Source organism: Clinocottus analis, unplaced genomic scaffold, assembly GCF_023055335.1.
Source record: "Clinocottus analis isolate CAN_PGR_092001 unplaced genomic scaffold, fCliAna1.0.p SCAF_11, whole genome shotgun sequence".
In the NCBI taxonomy this organism is placed as follows: Eukaryota; Metazoa; Chordata; class Actinopteri; order Perciformes; family Cottidae; genus Clinocottus; species Clinocottus analis.
Genome location: NW_027175832.1, coordinates 10,551,364 through 10,571,539, shown reverse-complemented (window position 1 = coordinate 10,571,539; position 20,176 = coordinate 10,551,364). Strand labels below are relative to the sequence as shown.

Genomic DNA, 20,176 nt, shown 5'->3' with positions numbered 1-20,176 from the left:
TGCGCTTTTCAATGCTAGTGAAAAGCGTTATGAACTTCTTTTGTACTTAGTTTTACGTAATAGACACTGGTTAACTTCAGCAACTTTAATATTCTACAAACCTGTATGATGGTTTTGGTGATTGAAACACCAGCAAAAAAAAAGACGCTTTTATAGCATGATGGGCGGGAGATAAAATGCACTGTTGGTGATCATGCACTCACATAGTTGGTTCTGACGCCTTGTTCCTCTCCCCGGCTCTACTCCCAGGTTCTCTTGAAGCTGCAGTCACCCAGGTGGGAGACCAGCGTCTGCTCCAGGCCCCGCAGCAGGTCCCCCGAAGTGTGCAGCCCACTCCCATGAGTTTCCAGGGTCCGGCCGTCGGTCAGCATGGTGTCCCGGCCCCGAACCATGGCTTGGCCCCGCCTGCCCAGAGTGCTCCAGTGCAGCACGCTCACATGCCCGCCCAGCCACACCACCTGCAGAGCACGCCCCCTCCCCCCAACCAGGCCTCCCACCCCTGGGCGCCTCCCACCTCCCACCTGCTCTCCTCGCCCCCTCTCACCCCACAGAAAGTGCCTCACATACAGGTGAGTCTCCCGTCAAACAAACACTTTGATGTGTGTGTGTGTGTGTGTGTGTGTGTGTGTGTGTGAGTGAGAGAGACGGATGAAGAGGGTGTGTGTGTGTGCACATGTATGTACGTGACATTTGAGAACACAGCGGTGCGCTGGTTCTGTGTCTGTGTGTGTGTGTGTGTGTGTGTGTGTGTGTGTGTGTGTAAGGGAGAGGGAGAGGGAGAGGGAGAAAGTGTGTTTTTTTTGCCTGTGGGCTTCTGCTGTGGGCCTTGTGTGTGGTTGCATTTCCGTGTGTGTGGGGAAATGGATTTTTGCAGCTGTTTGTTTCCTGTGAGCTGCATATCCTGAGATGTGTGCAACACACACACACACACACACACACACACACACACACACAGGCGCCACCAGCATAATCTCTCCTCCCCCTTGCTCCCACGTCTCCCCCTTCTCTATAGAGGAAACCTCCCTTCCTGTCTCTCTCTCCTCCTCGTCTCCTCTCTTTCCGCTCTCTCTGTTCTCTCGCGCTCTCTCTCTCTCACTCTGCGTGTGTACGTCCTCTTTCTGTCTCACCTATTTCATTTTTAAGTTGTAGCCGGATGTGCAGAAAGACAGGCAGTTTGTAAAAGAGGGAGACAGTGAGGAGAAGGAAAAAAAAGAAAAGCTGGTGGGTGATTAAGAGATTGGGGGAGGGGGGAAAAACATGCTAAGAGGAAAAAAAGTGGGAAAACAAGCAAAGAATCTAGGATCTGCCCTCTGCACAGGAGACAAAATTAGATGGGGGTGGTAGTTCTCAATGGCAACCTCCATGTTTGTGTTCTATGAGAGTGTGCATCGCCGCCGCCTGCGTCACGTGCCTTCCAGCGTCCATTAGCTTGTTTTGTTGCTCAAAGCCCTCTTTCTCCACTGACCCATTCACACACAATAGCGGCCCTGTGTCCCCTTCCATTTTCACTCACACTACTCCTCTCTTACTCCTCCCCCACTCCACCTCCAAGGCGAGCGTCACTGTGTTTTTTGGTTGACATTTCAGCCGTCACTCTCAATCTATCCAGCACTCCTGACCTAGATGCCAGGTTGACTGGTGAGCCCTGCGCCGCGCCCGGGTGATCTGCATCCGCTGTCCCGACTCTAGCTGCAGGCCCGGCAGCCACTGTCATTCGACGTGCACACGCACGCCGACAGTGTGGCTTCGGATGGTCTGGAATGGGATGGCTAATGTGCCCGGGGAAATAGGATAGCCGAGCTAGAGGAGCTCCCAGAGTGGTGCGTAACACAGGAAGGGGGTTTTTCCTCTGCTTCATGATGCACTTGTTAGAGAGAGAGACAAACACACACACACCAAGCTGGTCAGTCAGTCATAATGACTGTATGTCTGGTACTCTAAGCTCCATCTGTTCACTAAGCATGGTTATTACACACACGCGCACGAGTGCGTGCGCGCCTTCGTCAGCAGCTCAAGGTCACAGCTCTGGCAGAGTGCTGCGCTGTGACCTTTATTCTACATCTCTCTCTCTCTCTCTCTCTCTCGCTCTCGCTCTCGCTCGCTCTCTCTCTCACACACACACACACACACACACACTGTGTTGCGTGCAGCACTTTAGTTGACATATAACATGCCTGTCTCGCCCCTCCCCCGCTCTCGCATGCTGTCAGCGAGCTGCCATACCATCCAGCCTGCCGCGGCTTCGAGGAAATGCTCCTCTGGCGTTTTGTTGACGCTCGTTTGTGAGAATTCCAACAAACGGGACATGTTTGTCTATAGACGATGTGCTTTGTCCTTCATACATTTCACCAGACATTCATGTTAGTGACATTGAGTGAAGAATACATTTTTCCCAAAAATGTCCCTTTTAAAAAAAAAAAATTAAATAAAAGTAGTCTCTGTGCAATTACAAGTTGTTTACGTATTTCTTCCTGTTGCTGTTTTAAGTTTGCATACATTCGTCCATCGAACCAGACGCATAGAAATGCTGTTGAGATGTCATCGGAACTGTCCGAACAGCAAATACCTAATAGCAAATTAAGTTAAAATCAGCCGCAGCTGATGAGCTTGGCTTTGTTCCTGGTCCTGAAGGATGGCATGCTCAATTATCCTTTGAGGAGCAGATAGTACGATCACCTCGGCAAGCTACTTCTCTGTAAGCTGATTCATCTTGGTTTTGGTGGTTGAGTGATTTGTATTGGAAACCCACCTCACCATATTAGAAGAGCTGAGACATGCAACTGCAGCTGCTGCTGCAGTATCTGAACAGAGAGGAGGCGCTTCCTTCCTCCTGTGCTTACTGTGAATGATTCTTGGCTTTTTCATCATTGAGAGATAAAACATTAACTCTTTATTCACGCGAAAATATCGCCTCCATTAGCATTAGCTGTCTGTACAAGTCAGGGTTCGCCTAATCTAAATTAAGCAATAACTGTCTGATTAATTTGACCTTCTTTTAGTCATTGATATTTTTGCTGAAAGCGTCAAAGTAAAACTTTTCACACAAAGCTATGGGGAATGTGGCCTGGATAACAGACAACAGGGTAATCCAAGAGAACGGATAATTAGATGTGTATAGTTGCTAAAGCATCGGAAAAAGTGGCTTCAAATACACATTCAATTGCAATTTTATATTTCTAAATAAAACTGCAGCAATTAGAGTTAATAACACCATGCATTATTAATTATATAATTTAAAACTCACACCTTTAGCTTATCTGTTCTATTAGAACTATGTAGGTGTTTGTGGTTGACCAAATAGCCCAACATTTGTCATCAGAGTTAAACGCTAAATCCTGATTGGCACATCCATTTCTAATATGAAGCCAAGACTAGTGTCAACCACTTCCAAAATAAATCTGCTTTTTAATTTAAGCTTATGAATTCTTAAAAGTGGTGTTTTCTACAGTTTTGTGTTCTGTTGCCAGTTCAGCATCCATCAACCAATGACTAACCAACGTAAGTGCACAAGTGTACAGCCAAGCGTCAAAAAGAACGTAGTGGTACGGCAAAATGTAATCGCTGTGCAAAAATGATTTCATCCAGTGGAGGAAGTCTGACTAAAATTTCAAAGCATCCGCTGGCAGTGTGATGATAAGCAGTGTTTCCCCCACCGTTATATTAGGGGGGCAGCGCACCTAAACCCCCGCCCCCTGTCATTTTTTTGATAGCGCCAGATCACAAGAAGTCATTTAAGGTTAGGTATACACTTTGTTCTGTTATTAAACAAACTAAACAGCAGTATTTTATCGATCGGATGTATACAACAGCTTGTCATTTCTCTCTCTACCTGGTCGCACGTAAACACTTGTCCTCTGCTCGCTGTATCGTGCATGGTGCCGTTTCGTCCTGATGCGCACAGACACTTGCGCGCACCGAGCACTTACAGCAGCGGGCACAGAGCGTCAAAAAATGTCGCATGAAAAGCAGACAACTATATCAGTGTTTTAAACGCTCCCAGCGTGAAGATGGCAACAGTAGCTCTCCTGCAAGGAGCACCGAGTTGCTCTCCTGAACCTGGAGCAGCTCTCCGTTTCCAAGTGAAACGAGCCAAAGTGCTCGTGTCATTTACAAACAATGAGCCTGCTGGCTTCACACTTTACAAAAGTACAAAGTACACAAACATGAAACTAAGCCATTAATAAGTACATGGAGAATTGCCTGTACTTTCGGGTAAATGGTTACGGTACACCGTGCGATTCGGCAATTTTTGGCATTTCGCCAAAAGCCAATCTCTGTGAAGTCTCTGTCGGGTCGTCTTTTCTGCTGTTCCGTCTCTCAAAACCGAAAAAAGTAAACTGAGAGCGGCAGGATCAAGTCTACGACCCTGTTTTAAAAATGTGTAGAGAAGAGCAGCTCAATGCAGCCACCAATACTGATACAACCTGATGACTGGCATATCTACACTAATTTTGTTTTTGCAATTTGCTTTCAATTTTCCAAAATAAGCTATTTAGTAAACTATATATTTATTTTTTGCACAGATAGAACTTTATTTTCATTGTTTTAGGTGATTGCAATTTTTGCCATTTTTTGGTCTGATGGACTGGTTTAATTGAAAGTTATTGCAATTTTCTTTACTCTGTTATTTATAAAAGCACAGTCACAAAATGATGTACAGGAAAAGCAATGCTTTTGGTGTTTGTGTCATTGTTGGTGTCGTCGAGGTCCCACCCCCTCCCCCACACCCCCATATCCCGAAGCTGTAAACCCAGGTGAAACACTGTCATGAGAGAACTAGCTCAATGAGAATCATACATTTCCGGCCTATTTTCACTCAGAAATCATAAAGGTGCTGTCACAATTCCAGAAAGAGTTGCGATGATCTGTATTGTCATTTTGGGACCATTTTAGGCCACGGATTTAATAATAATTTAACGGCATAATAATGCAGTTAGTTCAAGGAGTTTAATAAAAAATCGGGCATATATAAACACTACGAGCAATCGAGGTCTGCCAAAATGTTTGAGACCATGGTTGTATATTGTATAATAATTCTTTAACGTAAACATTTATCGTGGCCATGTTCACATATTGTCCAGTCAATAACATAAAAAGAATATTGCTCATGTCCAAATATACTTTCGGTCAATATAGTGGTTATTGTGAAGGGCCTCTTATTTTTCTTAAGAAATATGACCAAACTATATGAAAAGATCAAATGTTCTCCGTATCAGAGGGCATGAGGGCAGAAGCTGAATGATGCAAACCATATTTTCTTTCACGCCATCCTTTGGGAGTCTTAAGTGTTTCTGCCTGGTAGATTTAACCCTTCATCTCACTCCATTTCCAGCTGTCCCGCCCTCCAGCTTTCTCCCCCATCCCTCTCCACCCCAACTTATAAGAGAGGTCCTCCACCCCCCCCACCGTCCCCACTCCCCCACTCCCTCTGTCCTCGGAGAGATGAAACTCAAAACTGTTGGTTATTTATTATTATCTCAAGGCCAGTCATTCATTGAGGACTTTTATAGATCATTTAATTAAATTCACTTATCGGTGAAAATATTACTTATTAGTGTTAGAGGTGCTTTAAAATGGTGTTTTAGATTCCTCATGGAGAACTGGATTTAAACCAAAGAAACTCGGCGCACCAAGCTAAATTCACCCTGCACAACACCAAACCTGACGCAGGACTCCAGCGCGTGTGTGTGATTGTTTGTGTGTACATGCACTGTGTGTGTCTCCATTGTCATTCGTGTGATTGATTATCTGGCAAGCTTGGCAGGAGGACAGATTTATCTCTTGGCACTGCACCCCCCCCACACACACGCATGCATCTCTCTCGGCGCTAGTCCCTCTCTTTCTGTCTCTCTCTATCTTTCTCCCTCCCCTCCCCTCCACCCTAGTTATCTCTCCCTCTCCTCCCCCTATTTGCGTGTCTAAATGTCTCAGTTTACGTGTGTGTCAGCAGGTGTTTGTGTGCAGAGGTGTGTGTGTGTGGGACGCGTGACCTTGCAGTAGTTTGGTGTGAAATGTGTGTGTACATTAGCATTCTCCTGATGGAAGTGGACTTTCAGTGATGGCACCCCAACTCTTTCCTCCGCCATGTGAACACAACAGAGGTGTGTGTGTGTGTGTGTGTGTGTGTGTGTGTGTGTGTGTGTGTGTGTGTGTGTGTGTGTGTGTGTGTGTGTGTGTGTGTGTGTGTGTGTGTGTGTGTGCCCGCGCGTGTGTTTGCGCACGCTGCTGCCTTGGCATTTCGCTATAAACTTGCTGATGCTCACACACCCCCCTTTGACACACAATTACACACGCACATGCGCACACTCTCAAAAGCCAACTAGTATGACACACACACACACACACACACATACTCCCTCGCTGCGCCTTTTTGAAGTATGGAGATAATTTATTCGTGTCATGATGCCTGATTTCCCATCTGCTACTGGGACCCTGAGCAGCTGGAGAGAGAGAGCAAAAAAGGGAGGGAGGGAGGGCTGGAAGAGAGGGTGAGGGAGGAGAGGCAGCTGGAGAGGCTCCCAACAGCTGGTAACCAGTTGCCTGTCACAGGGAGCCTACTTGGGAGTGGTGAGGAGAAGGAGAACGGGGAGAGGATTTAGTCTGCAGGAGAGCAACGCAGGAGGAAAAATGAGGCGTCAGTTGGTTTGTTTATTAAGGTTAGCCTGCTGGAGGGAGGGGGGAAGTGCTGGAAGAAGGAGGGAGGTGCTGGAGGGAGGAGGGGTAGAACACTGTGGCAACAGGGAGTCAAGGAGAGGGTGGAGGTGGCAGCCATGTGGATGGATGGACAGACAGACGGATGGATGAATCCCTGTCATCCCCCTCTGCTCTGTAGTCGTCCATTACTGACAACCTCAACCCCCGCCCACGCCGAAATTCTAGCACTATTGACTTTGACAGGCTGCCATGGCAAACCGATAGAATGAAAGGTTGCGAACGGCGCATCTCAATGCACATGTTCTCAGACTGATCCATATTGAAATCATGTATTGATTAGTCCATCAACAGAAAATGAATCAAAGGCAAGGCTTCATTATCGAGGCATGTTTCATATAACATTCTCTAATTTGAATATGTGTTTTCTTTCTATAGCAGTGAACTGAATATTCTTTGGACATAGCAAGACATATGTCTAGCAGTAAGAAAAGAATCACCACGTTAATTGATAACAAACTAATCGTTAGTTGCAACCATTTAGATTTTTAAAACGGCAAATAACGATTTGTCTACGACAATCTACATTGTCAATTAATCAATTGTGAAAGGACACAAAGTTATTCACTTTGTCTATAAGAACTCGAAACGGTCTGACATTTATGAAGCTGGAAGTTAAGTAGCTTTTCTGTCAAGTGACAGTACTGCTAACCTATATATCAATGTAGCGCTAGAGAAATATTAGCATATTTTCATGCGTCTTTGCCAACACTGTCCACACCTGTGCAGGCAAAACCAAAGGACACTGTTCTGTTTCTTTGTTGAGAAGAAGGCATGACATTTTTTATTTGAATGTCATTATTTCTTCATATGAATAAAGATGTTGAAAAAACCCTAAAATTAACTTCTGACTTTCTCCCTCACCTCCCAGCATTCCCCCGACCCGTCAGGCGACGCCTCAATGATGGTTCCTGACAGGCCGTCGGTCGGCGCCGGCGCCCCCGGCCAACCTATTAGCACAGAGCAGCCCAGCGACCAGGAGACCAAGCCAAAAAAGAAAAGGAAGAAGAAAGCAAAAGTGGCTTGCGGAGAGGAAGAAGAGGGAGGGAAGAAGGCGACAAGAGAAACTGCCGCGGCAGCCAGAGGCGGAGAGGAAGACGTGAAGTCTGAATTTCCCGGCACAGGAAGTGATGGGCGTGAGCAAGTGACTGGCACAGGAACTGTAGAGGGAAGTTCACCGCTGGTGGAGAAGAGGAAGCGGAAAAAGAAACCAAAGGAGAAGGTGGAGGGCAAGGAGCCCAAGACCCCGAAGACGCCTAAAACACCCAAGACCCCCAAAGAGCCCAAGGAGCCCAAGGAGAAGAAAACCAAGAGCTCCACACCCAAGACCAAGACCCCCAAGAAAACCAGGTAGGAGCAGCTTTACATTAGTCCTTGGGTGTTCGGTTGTTTTTGGAAAGCTAAGCGCCTGTAAGCGGCCAGGTAAGAGGAGTACAACTTCATCAAGTCCAGACGTTAGCATTATTGTTCCACATGTATGTATACAAAACCTGGTAGGGATTAAATGGAGAGGCTGCCGCCCGTTTTCCAGCAGATGGAAAACGGTTATGGAAATGTGGCAACTTCCAATTTCACCGCGTGGGAAGAGGTTAGACCAGGACTATACGATACTGGAAATAACTGCATAAATACGGTACATATTGAAATATGAAGAGCGGGTGGAGGGGGGGGGGGGGGGTACTCGCCGGGAGGAAGATCCTCCTACACAGGTAAAAAAAACAAAGCCACCATGTTTAAGTTGAGTTGCTGACGTTGCACATCATGCCATGTGACTTTTCCGCATGCAATCAGCACAGTGTCCGTGCAAAAAGGCTTCATGGTGCAGCCCAAGAGCTGCGCTCACCAGATCCATCACTCATGTGGCCAACCAGGGGGAACTGAAGAGGTCACAACCTCTGAGCTGTGAACCACAGACTGTGTGTGCATGTGTGCGAGTCCGAGTTAGTGATCACAGGGCTTAGTGAAGCATGGAGCATGCACCGCTACACTGACAGATCGCAGGATCAATCACATTTTCTTCTATAGATGCAGATCAACAGGGTCAGATCTACTGTCAGTTTTGCAGGTCGGCGGGGAAGTAGCGCTATTCACCGTTCTTTACTCGTCACTTTGTCAGTTGACCCCCTGGAAAGCCGCGTTTATTTTAAAAGAACAGACTCTTTTGTCGTTATGCTCAATGAATCAACTCAAACATGACATTTGCAACTTTGTTTCCCAGAAGAAAGTGGCTGCTTTCTCCATTCAGTATCATACATCAGTGGTTGCAATATATCAAAAAAGAATTTGAGTGAGTTTGTTGGACTATTTTCTGTGGCGTATTAATCCACATTTGGTGCTTGGTATCACCGTAGCCGGTTCCATTTAGTTGTCACCAAGCTCACGATCAGTTGATTTTAAGCTTCCTGCTGAGCATGTCGATTAGTTGGATCTTCCAGCACTTATCAGTGTTTGTCCATATCGGCTTTGGTTCGCTTTGTTTGCACAGAGCTCTCTTATCATTCCCTTCTTACCCTCTCCCTCTCTGGCTTTATCACTTCTCTTTCTCTTTATTAAAAAAAATAAATTAGGATATCACTGAAGCAAGTGTTTCTTTTTTCCTTCATTGCTTACAAGCCGTCAGTTCAAAGAGCGACGCAGAGAGGGTTTGTGTACGAGGGAGTCAGATGTGGTTTCATTGAGACGGTGGAAACTTGATCGGACTGAGGAATGTGTCAGGCAGCCCCCATCTGTCTGTCTGTGTGTGTGTGTGTGTGTGTGTCTCTCTCTCTCTCTCTCTCTCTCTCTCTCTCTCTCTCTCTCTCTCTCTCTCTCTGTCTCTCTCTGTGTCCGTCCCTTTCCCCAGCCTTCCGTCTCCCTCCCTTTTATCCCGAGGAAGAGGGAGGGCCAAAGCAGCAGGCAGGGGTCAGCGCTGGGGGAGGTGTGTGTATGCATGCATCGCCCACTGGAAAAGAGTCAGGGCGAGGGGGGTGTTAGAGTGTGTGTGAAACTGTGAGGAGGCTGGAGCTGTGTGTGTGTGTGTGTGTGTGTGTGTGTGTGTGTGTTGGGGGAGGGGTTGCTGGTGATCTTTGTGGCAGAAAATGGCGTCTAATGATAATGAAGGCCACGCTGCTGACCACTCCACAGGCACAACTGTGTGTGTGGGCAGAGGGTGTGTGTGTGTGTGTGTGTGTGTGTGTGTGTTGGTAAACCAGCTCTTATCTGTTGTCAGCTTTTCCTCCATCTTGAGTGGCGGCCCGGAGCTTCCAGGTTAATTTAGCATAATAATGGCTGCCGGCCATCCACTGCTACTCTAAAATGGTGGACCGCTGCAATTACCCAACTATCTTCTCTTTTATTCTCTCCTTTCTACCCCTCCCTCCCCACCTCCCTCCAGTCCCACCTCTTCCTGCTGAAGAGGATCGGAGCCTTTCATCTTTTCCCCTCCACTGCCCTCATCCATCATCATCTTCACTCCTCTCTCCTGTCGCTCTTTCTGGATTATGTTCCGGGTTGAGGCGCTTCTTCGCTGCCTCGTGTTGTATTTTGCACATAAAATGTCCATATTTTCTTCAAAAAAGAAGTTTAGCACGGCTCTCGTGACGTTTGTCACGGTTCGTTCCTCATAGGGAAGTCATACACATGAAGGTGTATGTTTTCGTTTTGAGAAATTGTTACTTTTCTGACTTATTAGAATCATTAAAAAAAGCTGTAATAATGTTCTTTTATTAAAAGTCTTCAAAGCTCTTAAGCACACACGTGTTCTATCACATTTTTAGGGGATTTGTGATTTTCCCACTCGTGGGTGCAGAAAAGAAGCCCCCAAAGCTCAAGAGCTTCTCATGTGGCCCACGCCACTGCAGTGTTTTCTTTTCCGCTCTGTGTATTTGCTTCCGTGTGTGAACACTCCAGAGCGGCATGAAGCCTCCACTTCGTCAGTGTAACCGCTAACCAGGGTGTTGGGCTGTGCTGGTTTGAGCACAGGCTGTCTTTAAGGTTTCACTTCCTTTTGTAATTTAAGTTTTGGCATATTGTCATATTGACCAGGCAGAATGAGTTCCAAAACTTGAACCAAATACTCAGCTTGAATCCTTTTTGTTGCCTTTTTAAAACTAAAACGCACATTTGTAACCACAATAAAAATTATAAAATCATTGGCCAGCCAATATCGTGTTGAGCAATACTTTGTTATATCGCCTGAGACTAAAATATCTGCAGAGTTTCTCTCGTATGTGCACACGAGTCTTCCCTGGGTGACCGTGTTGTTGAGGACATTCTACGCTGTGTTACCGTCAGAAGATAACAAAGGTAGTTAGTGCAGGACGACTTAATGTTAATGAAGAGACGTGTGCGTGTCAGAGAGAATCATGTGCTTTACTAGTCCAGTCAGCTCACACCTCTCCTTTGACCTTGCTCTCTCATCCCTCTTTTCCTTCGCTCCCTCTCTGTCTACCTTTCGCAGAGGAAGTACATCTATAAATAACCCAGCGCTCAGTTGCCACACCCTTCCCTCACTGTGCGTGGGGGTGATTTGTTTGCAGTACACACAAACAAGTCAGACATGCATGCAGACACCATGCGTGTCTGCAAACGCGTGTGCAAAGACAGCACTATTAAAGTGTGTGTGCGTGGCCTTCTGGCCGCTGGTGTAGGTTTTTTGTTACCATGGGGCGAGTGTGCACGGGGCTTCAGTGGTATGACTCATCACAGCAGCAGGTGTCCCTTACACTCCACCCTTCCCCCGTTTTTTTGTATTTGTCTTCCTCTTCATGTCTACTCTTTTCACTCCCCATTTGTTATGAACACAACTTTCACATATTACGGTAGCAAAAGATGGCTTATTTACAGGTTCAGCAGTTGCAGAGCAACACATCATTGTTTTGTCACGTGTGTGTCCACCTGATGATTGCTCTGTTGTTGGCCTCCACCGACTACTGGGGGAGAGATGTGACTCTGCTAAATGCAGCATTCAGGAGGTAGCTCAAAATGGCACACATACACAGTGGGTAAACAGTGGGCTTTTAGAGCTTTTAAGCTGAAAAAAAGCTACTTTGTTTGTTGGCCATGTGACATTATATTGACAACCAAACGCAACCTTTTTTTTTTGCTTTTCTTTTTTTAGCGGGAGCGCCGTGCGTTTACACTTTGATACAAAAGCTGAGTTGCCCGTTTTTAATGTTTTCTGGTCGCAGAAAGATGAGAAATGCTGCGACAGCACGACTCTAAGAGCTGCGGGAGGGAACCGCAACAGTCCGATCCAGATGAGTTGAGGCTCTCCATAAAGCTGCATCAGGGCCAGAGGAGTCCTTATGCATTATTAGCGATTACAGCTTCTCAATGAAACCCCCTCCTAAAACATGTCGAGGTAAACACTCTCGACTGTGGTCAACTTTAATTCAAGGTAATAGATGTTTTCATAGATTTCAAATTCTAACACAGCGGGAGTCCCTTTAAACCCTCTGCACTAAAGAATGCTGCAGGAATGAGTCCAAAGTCAGTATTTTTTGCACTTCTGCCCGATCCAAGAGACGATTAAAGAATCCCATTGGCTTTTTGTTGAGGAACCAGTGCAACGCTAACTTCCTGTAATGTTCCTGCAGCACTCCATAAGTAAACTTTTCCACTGTCCGTCCATACTCTGTAGTTTCCAAGCAAAATGTGGATTTATCTGCCGCTTCGGTCTGGAATGACCAGAATTGTGTGTTACCGCTACATAGAGGCAACCAAACTACTTTTTTTGTTGTTGTGTGTGTGTCAACTTTTTGGGAGTTTATCATGGTCCAAGTTTAAGCATTTGGGGACATCTCAACTAGATGCGGGGTGGGGGGTAAGAGTAGAGTTGGAGCGGAAGAGGACCAAAGAGAACGGCCAGAGCAGAGATTTTTAGGGAGGTGATGAAGTGATTGAAGAGAGAAGTGAGGCCACGAAGACGCTAGGAGGAAGAGAGGGGAAAAGGCAGCCAAGTGAAGGTGTGTGTGTGTGTGCGCGCGCGTGTGTGCGTGTGTGCGTGCGTGCGGGGCCAGATGGCTCCAGCGTGTGGCGACCAGCCAGAGGAACAGGTGCAGGTCACATGACCAGCCGTTACCAGGGAGATGGTGATTGCTTTTGGCGTGAGGATGAAAGGAGAAGGGCCCCGGGGACAGAGGGGGCGAGAGACGGGAAAGAGAGGGGGGCGAGCGAGCGAGCAGGAGGGAGAGAGGCACAGAGCAGGAGAGAGAGATATCCAGGCGTACAGTGCTGCAAAGGGCAACGCTCCAACTACGAAAGACAGTTGTTGTGCGTACATTCGCCTTTATAGTGAGTTCGTAATGGAAGTTAATGTGACCTTCATCGTCGAAAGTAATGTATGTTTGTAATTTAAGATGACCGTAGAAGGGTCGGGATAGTCCGCTCCAATTGGGATCCAGTTCCAGGTTTGCAAAAAAAAACCACCAGGCTCCAATGCAAACAAGTCTGTTACGAAACCTGACTGACAAACATCGCACTTACAGCTGTGGCCAATCAACGTTAATGCTACAAGTAACTCTCGTAGGCAACCAAAGGCCGTGACGGAACTTAACCGCTGTCTGGTTAATGGGCTGGTGTTTAATTGGTTAAGAGTCTTTTCGCTGGAGTAACACAAACGCCACTCTGTCACCGCTGAATAACACAACACCTAAAGCTTAACTAAGGCTTTGGTACCAGATTTTCCTGTGTTATAATGATCTCGATGTGCCATTAAAAGGTGAAAGCGGGTCGGACTGTCATTCTAATGTGCTGTTTGGAAGACACCGCTGATGTTGTTTTTTTATGCGAACATAACATGTGCTAACGGTGAATCTAGCTAAAATATAGTCCCACGACCTCATCCTGTCTCATGGCTACTTGTAATGCTAGGTTTGGTTTCGTTCCTCCAATGGATAAGAGCGACATCATAGACCGTGTAAAAGAAGTAAACATCATGATCTCACCTATTGGTTCATTAGGCTGCGGTTTCGAAAGCCTCGCGTTGAGGGAAGCCCGGGCGGAGCCAGGTGCCGTAAGCATAGAAAACGCTAAGTTCACCAGAAACACTAGTGCTACTAGCTTAGTTGGGGCGCTGCATCCATTATTCTCGTTAACTGAGAACAACTGGCTTAAAACAGAATATACTTTGCGGGAAAAATGACGCCATGGCAGCAAGTTGTCAATCACAAGCATGCCCTGTTTGACGGTTGACTTTAAATGGACTATTATTTACTAAATATATCATATTGTATTGAAGAAGACTTGAAACTCGCGATTGAGGCTATAAACTCATGTTTACAATGTTTACTGAGGAGAATAGACCGAGAAGTCGTATTTTTCTCATAGACTGCTATACAATCAGAGGAGTTACCCCCTCGCGGACATTAGACAGAATGCAGGTTTAAAGCTCTTCGACATCGGCTTCTTTTCCGACCCGCTAGTCGCCCCTTGGGCCACACACAGGGCTGCTAATGGACTTGTGTGTTTGCAGTCCAACAGGACCAGCAGCGTGGTGTTTCTCCTCTAATGGAAGTAGCTTTTTGAACCTCGGCACATGAAGTGTCCACCAGTCAGTCACAATATTTTTTTGTTGATGAAGTTACTAGTTGTGAAATGGGGCTTGAGAGCAAAAAGCACGAAACAAACAAACAATTTTCTTGTTATAATGCAGATATAATGCATCACCATTTGATACTGCTGTTCTTCTCATTTTCCTAAATAGTCACTTAGAGCACACAGCTGTATGTTATTTGAACATCAGTATTTTGTGGAGCTGCTTCACATAATGTCTGACAATAGTCGCTCGCTGTAGTGTGTGTGTGTGTGTGTCACACAGATAGAGCCAGCTCCTCTTGCTCTCCATGCCAGAGATTAGAGGAAGCTTGAGGGCCTTTCAACCCCTCCTCCTCTTCTGGAGCCTCTCTCTCCCCTGTCCCTCTCTCTATCTCCCCTCCCTGCCTGAGTGTCTCTCTCTCCCTTTGCCCCCTCTCTTCCTCTCTGTGCCTGTATCTCTCCATCTTGCTCCCTCCGCCTCTTCGCAGTCTTTCATCACATTAACCCCCTGTGTGCCAGCGCCTGAGGCACACTAATGATTTCTAAATGGGTAAATCAAACATGGCGACTGCCCTGGGACAGACATGCGCGTGCGCGCACCTCGTTGTGTGTAAACTGTAAAAGAGGAAACACTTTAAGGATGTGTTTTTCTGTTGTTTTTTTTTACCAACTTGTCTCTGAATATTCAGCTATTTAATTTTTTTCCCCTTCTTCTCCAGCATTAAGAAAGTCGAGTCAGAGGGCGGGGCTAGCGCTGCTAAGAAGGAATCCAAGAGGAAGAGGGAGCCGTCAGTCAGCGACGACGTGGAGGTGAAGTCTCCACCCCCCTCGGCTCCTGAGGATGACGACGATGATGGTGTACAGGTAGGAATAATTAATAATAAAAAAGTTTCTTTTTTTTTTTTTCTTCTCATCACTTTTCGGCACGGCCTTGTGGAGAAAGAAGGCGTCTACTGTTTGTGTTGTAAAGCAGCCGTGTTGACAGACAAAGCAGGCCAAGTTCACACTATCAGCAACTTTTCAGCTGCTGCAAACATTTTTTTTTGGCGTTTTTCCAGTGCACTATTCGAAATGGAATTTGGAGGAACAAAGCACGACTCCACCGTATCCCTCCTCGAATCGGATACATTTTTTATGTGCGAATGTGATTGTGGGCCATGTAAACAGAGTAGCAGCTGGCTATTAGCGGCGTAAAGAGCCACGTCTCTCATTCAGATATGAAAGCGTCCTCTTCAGCCTGCTCATTGCAGTAGTGACTCACACATCTTTATTATTTGGAAACCTTTTGACATAAACACGGATGTAAACATGCCGGACCAAAAAAAATAGTGGAAATGGAGTGCGTTTCCTGGGAGAGGACGGCCTGAGGTCTTCAGTCTCCATCGCTTCTCTAATCTGGTGTCACATGGTATGCACTTTGAGGTTGTGTGTTGTCGAGTGCCTCTTCGCATTTACACACCTCCCTCTGCTTTACAACCAGTGGCCATTTCTATTAACCAAGTGTGGTTGGCGGGGGGGTCACCCAGCTGCTGGGGATTTCTGCAAAGGGTCGCGCATCTACAGCCGATGTCCTCTCCCTCTGTCCAATAGAAGCGTCGCTCCAGCCGCCAGGTGAAGAGGAAGAGGTACACGGAAGATCTGGAGTTCCGGATCTCTGACGACGACGACAGCGGAGACGACTCGCCGGCGCCCAAGTCCCCGTCGTCGTCACAGCAACAGGTACACCGGCAAGACCTTGTGGTTTTGAGTCGGGGATTGGATCTACTCCGGTACCACTATTTATTAAGAGTATAACGATAGTCTTACAGCCCGGCACAGAAAGGAGCGACACCTCTCACCACCAAGGTGTCGGTCACTAAAGTGTCCCGGATTATATTAGGACTGTCTGGCACCTTCTTCCAATTACAGTAAATAAAGCCTAATTTGGAAGAAATCAAAATGTGTCTGCAGCACTAATTTTTAAAACTGGTCAAGTATAGAAAGCTGGCATCGAGTCTCTGTTCAGATATTTTTTTTATGGCAGTTGAATTTAGTATTTAATAAAGACAAAGCTCTGGTACGGTTGCTTGTGTTTAAACCAAATGGATCATTTATAAAGAAAATCTTATACGTAAGGTACTGAAAGAAAAGTACCCTCATGGTGCCGGCACTGAAACTCAGGCGTTGGCACTAATGTTCAAACAAACCAGCCCATTTAGCTTTGTCCTCTGGCAGGAGGGGGAAACGCTACACTAAACTCTCCTTCCGGGCCAGACAGATCACCAACACTTTCACATCTTTTTAAATTTCCATCTGTTTGCAGGATGTGACCGAGGTTGAGGGGCCCGTCGTAGAGAAGATCATGGGCAAACGCATCACCAAGAAACAAGTGAGATACACGACACGGCACACACAGGCTCGAGTCACGGTTTACGTCATCTGATTAGCCGCTCCACAGCTGGCCTAAGCAGAGAGAGCGCGCGCACACACGCACGCACGCACACACAGAGAGAGAGAGCGCTCAGACAGCGTGTATTCACTCGGTAAGCAGAGACGAGAGCTCTTATGTGTCATTATGTGTGTGCGCACTTGGAGCTGTGTGTGTGTGTGTGTGTGTGTGTGTGTGTGTGTGTGTGTGTGTGTGTGTGTGTGTGTGTATGTGTATGTGTCTACCCGGCTTTGTTTTAGGCGGCTCGTCTAAAGAAAGCTCATCCCTGAGCCAACGCACGCACATCTAGTCACCAGCCAACTTTTCTTTGCTCGCCAGCTGCCAATGGGTTACCCCCCCACCCCCTCCTTCACCTCAGCACCAACACACACACACACACACACACACACACACACAGCTCTATTCAGAGTTGACCTCGGGCTTGGCATCCAGCCAAAACCACAATGCTAGCTACACCAGACGCCAAGCTAGCGTTTCCTCAGGCTGTGTGTGTGATTGATGATTCATGGCATTACAGTAGTAGTAGTAGTTGCGCGCGCGCGCGTGTGTGTGTGTGTGTGTGTGTGTGTGTGTGTGTGTGTGTGTGTTACAGTAGTAATGGTGAATGGAAGTGGCCGTCTGTGCTTGAAAGAGCTCCTGTTTTGGTATTTTCCTTCACACATGCTGTTAGTACAGAGAAACATGAAGGCCTTTTTTGTTGTTTCCAACAGTGTTCTAATGTTTGTCTTGTCTTGAACATATTTTCCTTTAACTAATAATCTGTCTCTAGATTGGAAGTAGAGTACGTTAGCATATTTTAAATGGTACATCTACTTCTCCTCAAGCTGTGTGTGTGTGCGTGTGTTCACTGAATTAAATTCAAAGCTTGCACATTTCCCATGATTAAACAGTATGATACTGGCTTTCTCGATATATCAATCACTCTCTGGCAGGAAAAAAATCTCAGGTTTATAACAATGACACACCACTTCTGCTCCTTCTCTGTCCAGTTCCTACATTTTCTCATTATCAACCTTTTTTTGAATAAACTTTTTTCTTTCCAGCTGGAGTCTGCGGAGGAAATGGAGGTGGAGGAGTTCTATGTCAAGTTCAAGGGATTGTGAGTAACAAGCCATTTGTTTTTTTCTTCATCTCTTTCAAAAGAAAATAAGATTGACACTGCATGCACAAATGTGACCACACAACTTTAAAATAAGTAAACAATGTAAACAATACAATTGCCGGTGTAGAGTTTAATATTGCCACAAGCACCCTCTGACTTTGATCAGAGTAAAATTAACGTGTGGTTGTGTGTCAGTTCGTACCTCCACTGTCGCTGGGCAGACCTGGAGGAGCTGGAGAAGGACAAGAGAATACACCAAAAGGTCAAGAGGTTCCGGGCCAAGCAGCAATTCAACAGCTTCATCACAGAGGTAAGACCTGCGCTCTTCACTCCAACTAGCCAGGGGTCCAAAAACTCTGGGTTTTATTACAAATTGGGATTGGGACTCGCGGTTCCAAGCTCAAAAGAAAACGGGGAGCAAATGAAACTTTTAGAGATGCTCTCAGCAGGTACTAATTGCCGATCGTCGATGATCCATATTGGCGAGTACAGATCTTACCTTTTTGGCGTTATTGCTGCATGCCTACAAAGCACTACTTACCTAAAAACCTGCTGTAAATTGTAAAAACTGTCTTCCTGCTTCTCTCAGTAAACCACCACTTTGTCTCCCCTCCCCCACCCCTCAGATGGATGACGAGCCTTTTAACCCTGACTACGTGGAGGTGGACCGCGTCCTGGACATTTCAGAGAGCCCAGATGAAAACGGAGAGGTGCTTTGATCTCCCTCTGTCATCTTTCATGGGGTTTGAGCCTCACCCTCTCTCCACACACTAAACTGTGTGTGTGTGTGTGTGTGTGTGTGTGTGTGTGCGCGCGCTCAGACGGTGACTTTGTATCTGGTGAAATGGTGCAGCCTGCCTTACGAAGACTCCACCTGGGAGCTGAAGGCCGACATCGACCAATCCAAGATCGAGGAATATGAACACATCGCAGCACGCACACCCAACACTACAAAACTGGCAAGTAGCCCTATGTGTGTGTCTGTGCGTGCGTGCGTCTGTGCGTGCGTGCGTGCGTGCGTGCGTGCGCGCGCGCATTGGGTGCTATATGGGTCCCAGCCTCCTCCCAGTAGGCGTGTGTTTGTGTGTGTTGGCCTGCTGCCCCGCTGCCTGCTCCTTCCTCCTCCAGATTTACAGCTCCCTTAACTGCTCTCCACAGGGCCACGTTCTTGTGGTCTTCCACACTCGCACACACACACACACGCCCTGCTCTTGTGGCCAAGCCAAACCACTAACAGTGTGTTTAATGCTGAACAGAAGCAGTTGACTGGCTGTGGTCTTTCCCTCATCACTCTGCTCTCTCTCCCTGTGTCCATCTATTTAACCGCTGCCTACTGTTTCTCCTTAAAGTCATAGTTCAGGCTTTTTGAAGTGCGTCTATATAAGACGCATCTCCATAGTTGGTGTATTACCCTACATCAGATGGAGTTTTGAGAAGACAGTTAAGAGTACAAGCACGGAGCAAAGCAATGGACTGCTTAACAAAATCAGTTTAAGTGTACCTTATATTTAGAATATTTTGTCTTGCTGTCATACCACACTTTCTGGCAGGAACAAAAGCAATTACCATTGCTTGTTACACTTCTTAGATTTTGTACTTTCATCTCTCAGTACACGGCAGTTGCTGGTCTACTGCTGCCTCCATCAGTTAGTTTATTTGATTCCAAACTGCACCTTTTTTTTTCACACAATAACGCACCAAACTAACAAATCGAGGCAGCTGTACACCAGCAATCCTGTGTTCTGAGGTAAAAGTACCTTTTCTGTAAATGGAGTTTGGTGGCTTTGAAGAGAGCACAGATAACAGCTTTAGTCCTCCATCTCTCTGACACCAAGTTGAAGAGAGGAGAATATTCTAAATACAGTTCACTTTAGCTGATATTGATTCTTTCAGGGGTCGAATATACGTCTGCAGCAACACATTGCTTTGATCCCATGCTGGTTCTCCTGTCTGTGTTCTCCACACCATCGAGACCACCACCTATCCACTCAAACAATTTCAAACTATCCCTTTAAGGACCATGTTTGAAAAGCTCCACAGAGGCAGCATTGGTGTAGCTGTAAAGATGTTTCTTTGTTGGTCCAACCGGCCATCTGAGGGATGGTCGGTTGGACCAACAAAGAAACATCTTCCCCAGAGGATGAATGTCAGTGATTCTGTTGGTCAAAGCTTCAACTTGTCAACAGTTTAGTCCATGCCAAGATTCCTCAAACTAAACCACGGTCACATTGATTTTTCATGTGGATCAACATGTGCCTTAAAAGGTGGTCAGGACTCTGGCTTTCTACTGCTGCATGCAAGAAACTGCTACATACATCAATCATATCTAAGAAACAAAAAGCAGCACAGTCAATTGATTCTCAAAATAGTAGCTGCATATTTTTCCTTTTTTCAATCAACTCATGAATAAGTCTATTTCA

The 20,176-nt window shown here is 46.3% G+C and overlaps 1 protein-coding gene across 1 annotated transcript in view; it reads left to right on the top strand.

Moving 5' to 3' along the window:
• The window catches only part of chd7 (chromodomain helicase DNA binding protein 7), a 71,901-nt gene that overhangs the window by 24,013 nt on the left and 27,712 nt on the right, over nt 1–20,176 (top strand). Inside the window, exons 3-11 of the mRNA XM_068571663.1 lie at nt 250–569; nt 7,583–8,061; nt 14,946–15,090; nt 15,817–15,945; nt 16,529–16,594; nt 17,698–17,753; nt 17,952–18,066; nt 18,383–18,466; nt 18,578–18,715. Coding sequence (XP_068427764.1) covers nt 250–569; nt 7,583–8,061; nt 14,946–15,090; nt 15,817–15,945; nt 16,529–16,594; nt 17,698–17,753; nt 17,952–18,066; nt 18,383–18,466; nt 18,578–18,715 — 1,532 coding nt within the window. The remainder of the gene's footprint in view (nt 1–249; nt 570–7,582; nt 8,062–14,945; nt 15,091–15,816; nt 15,946–16,528; nt 16,595–17,697; nt 17,754–17,951; nt 18,067–18,382; nt 18,467–18,577; nt 18,716–20,176) is intronic.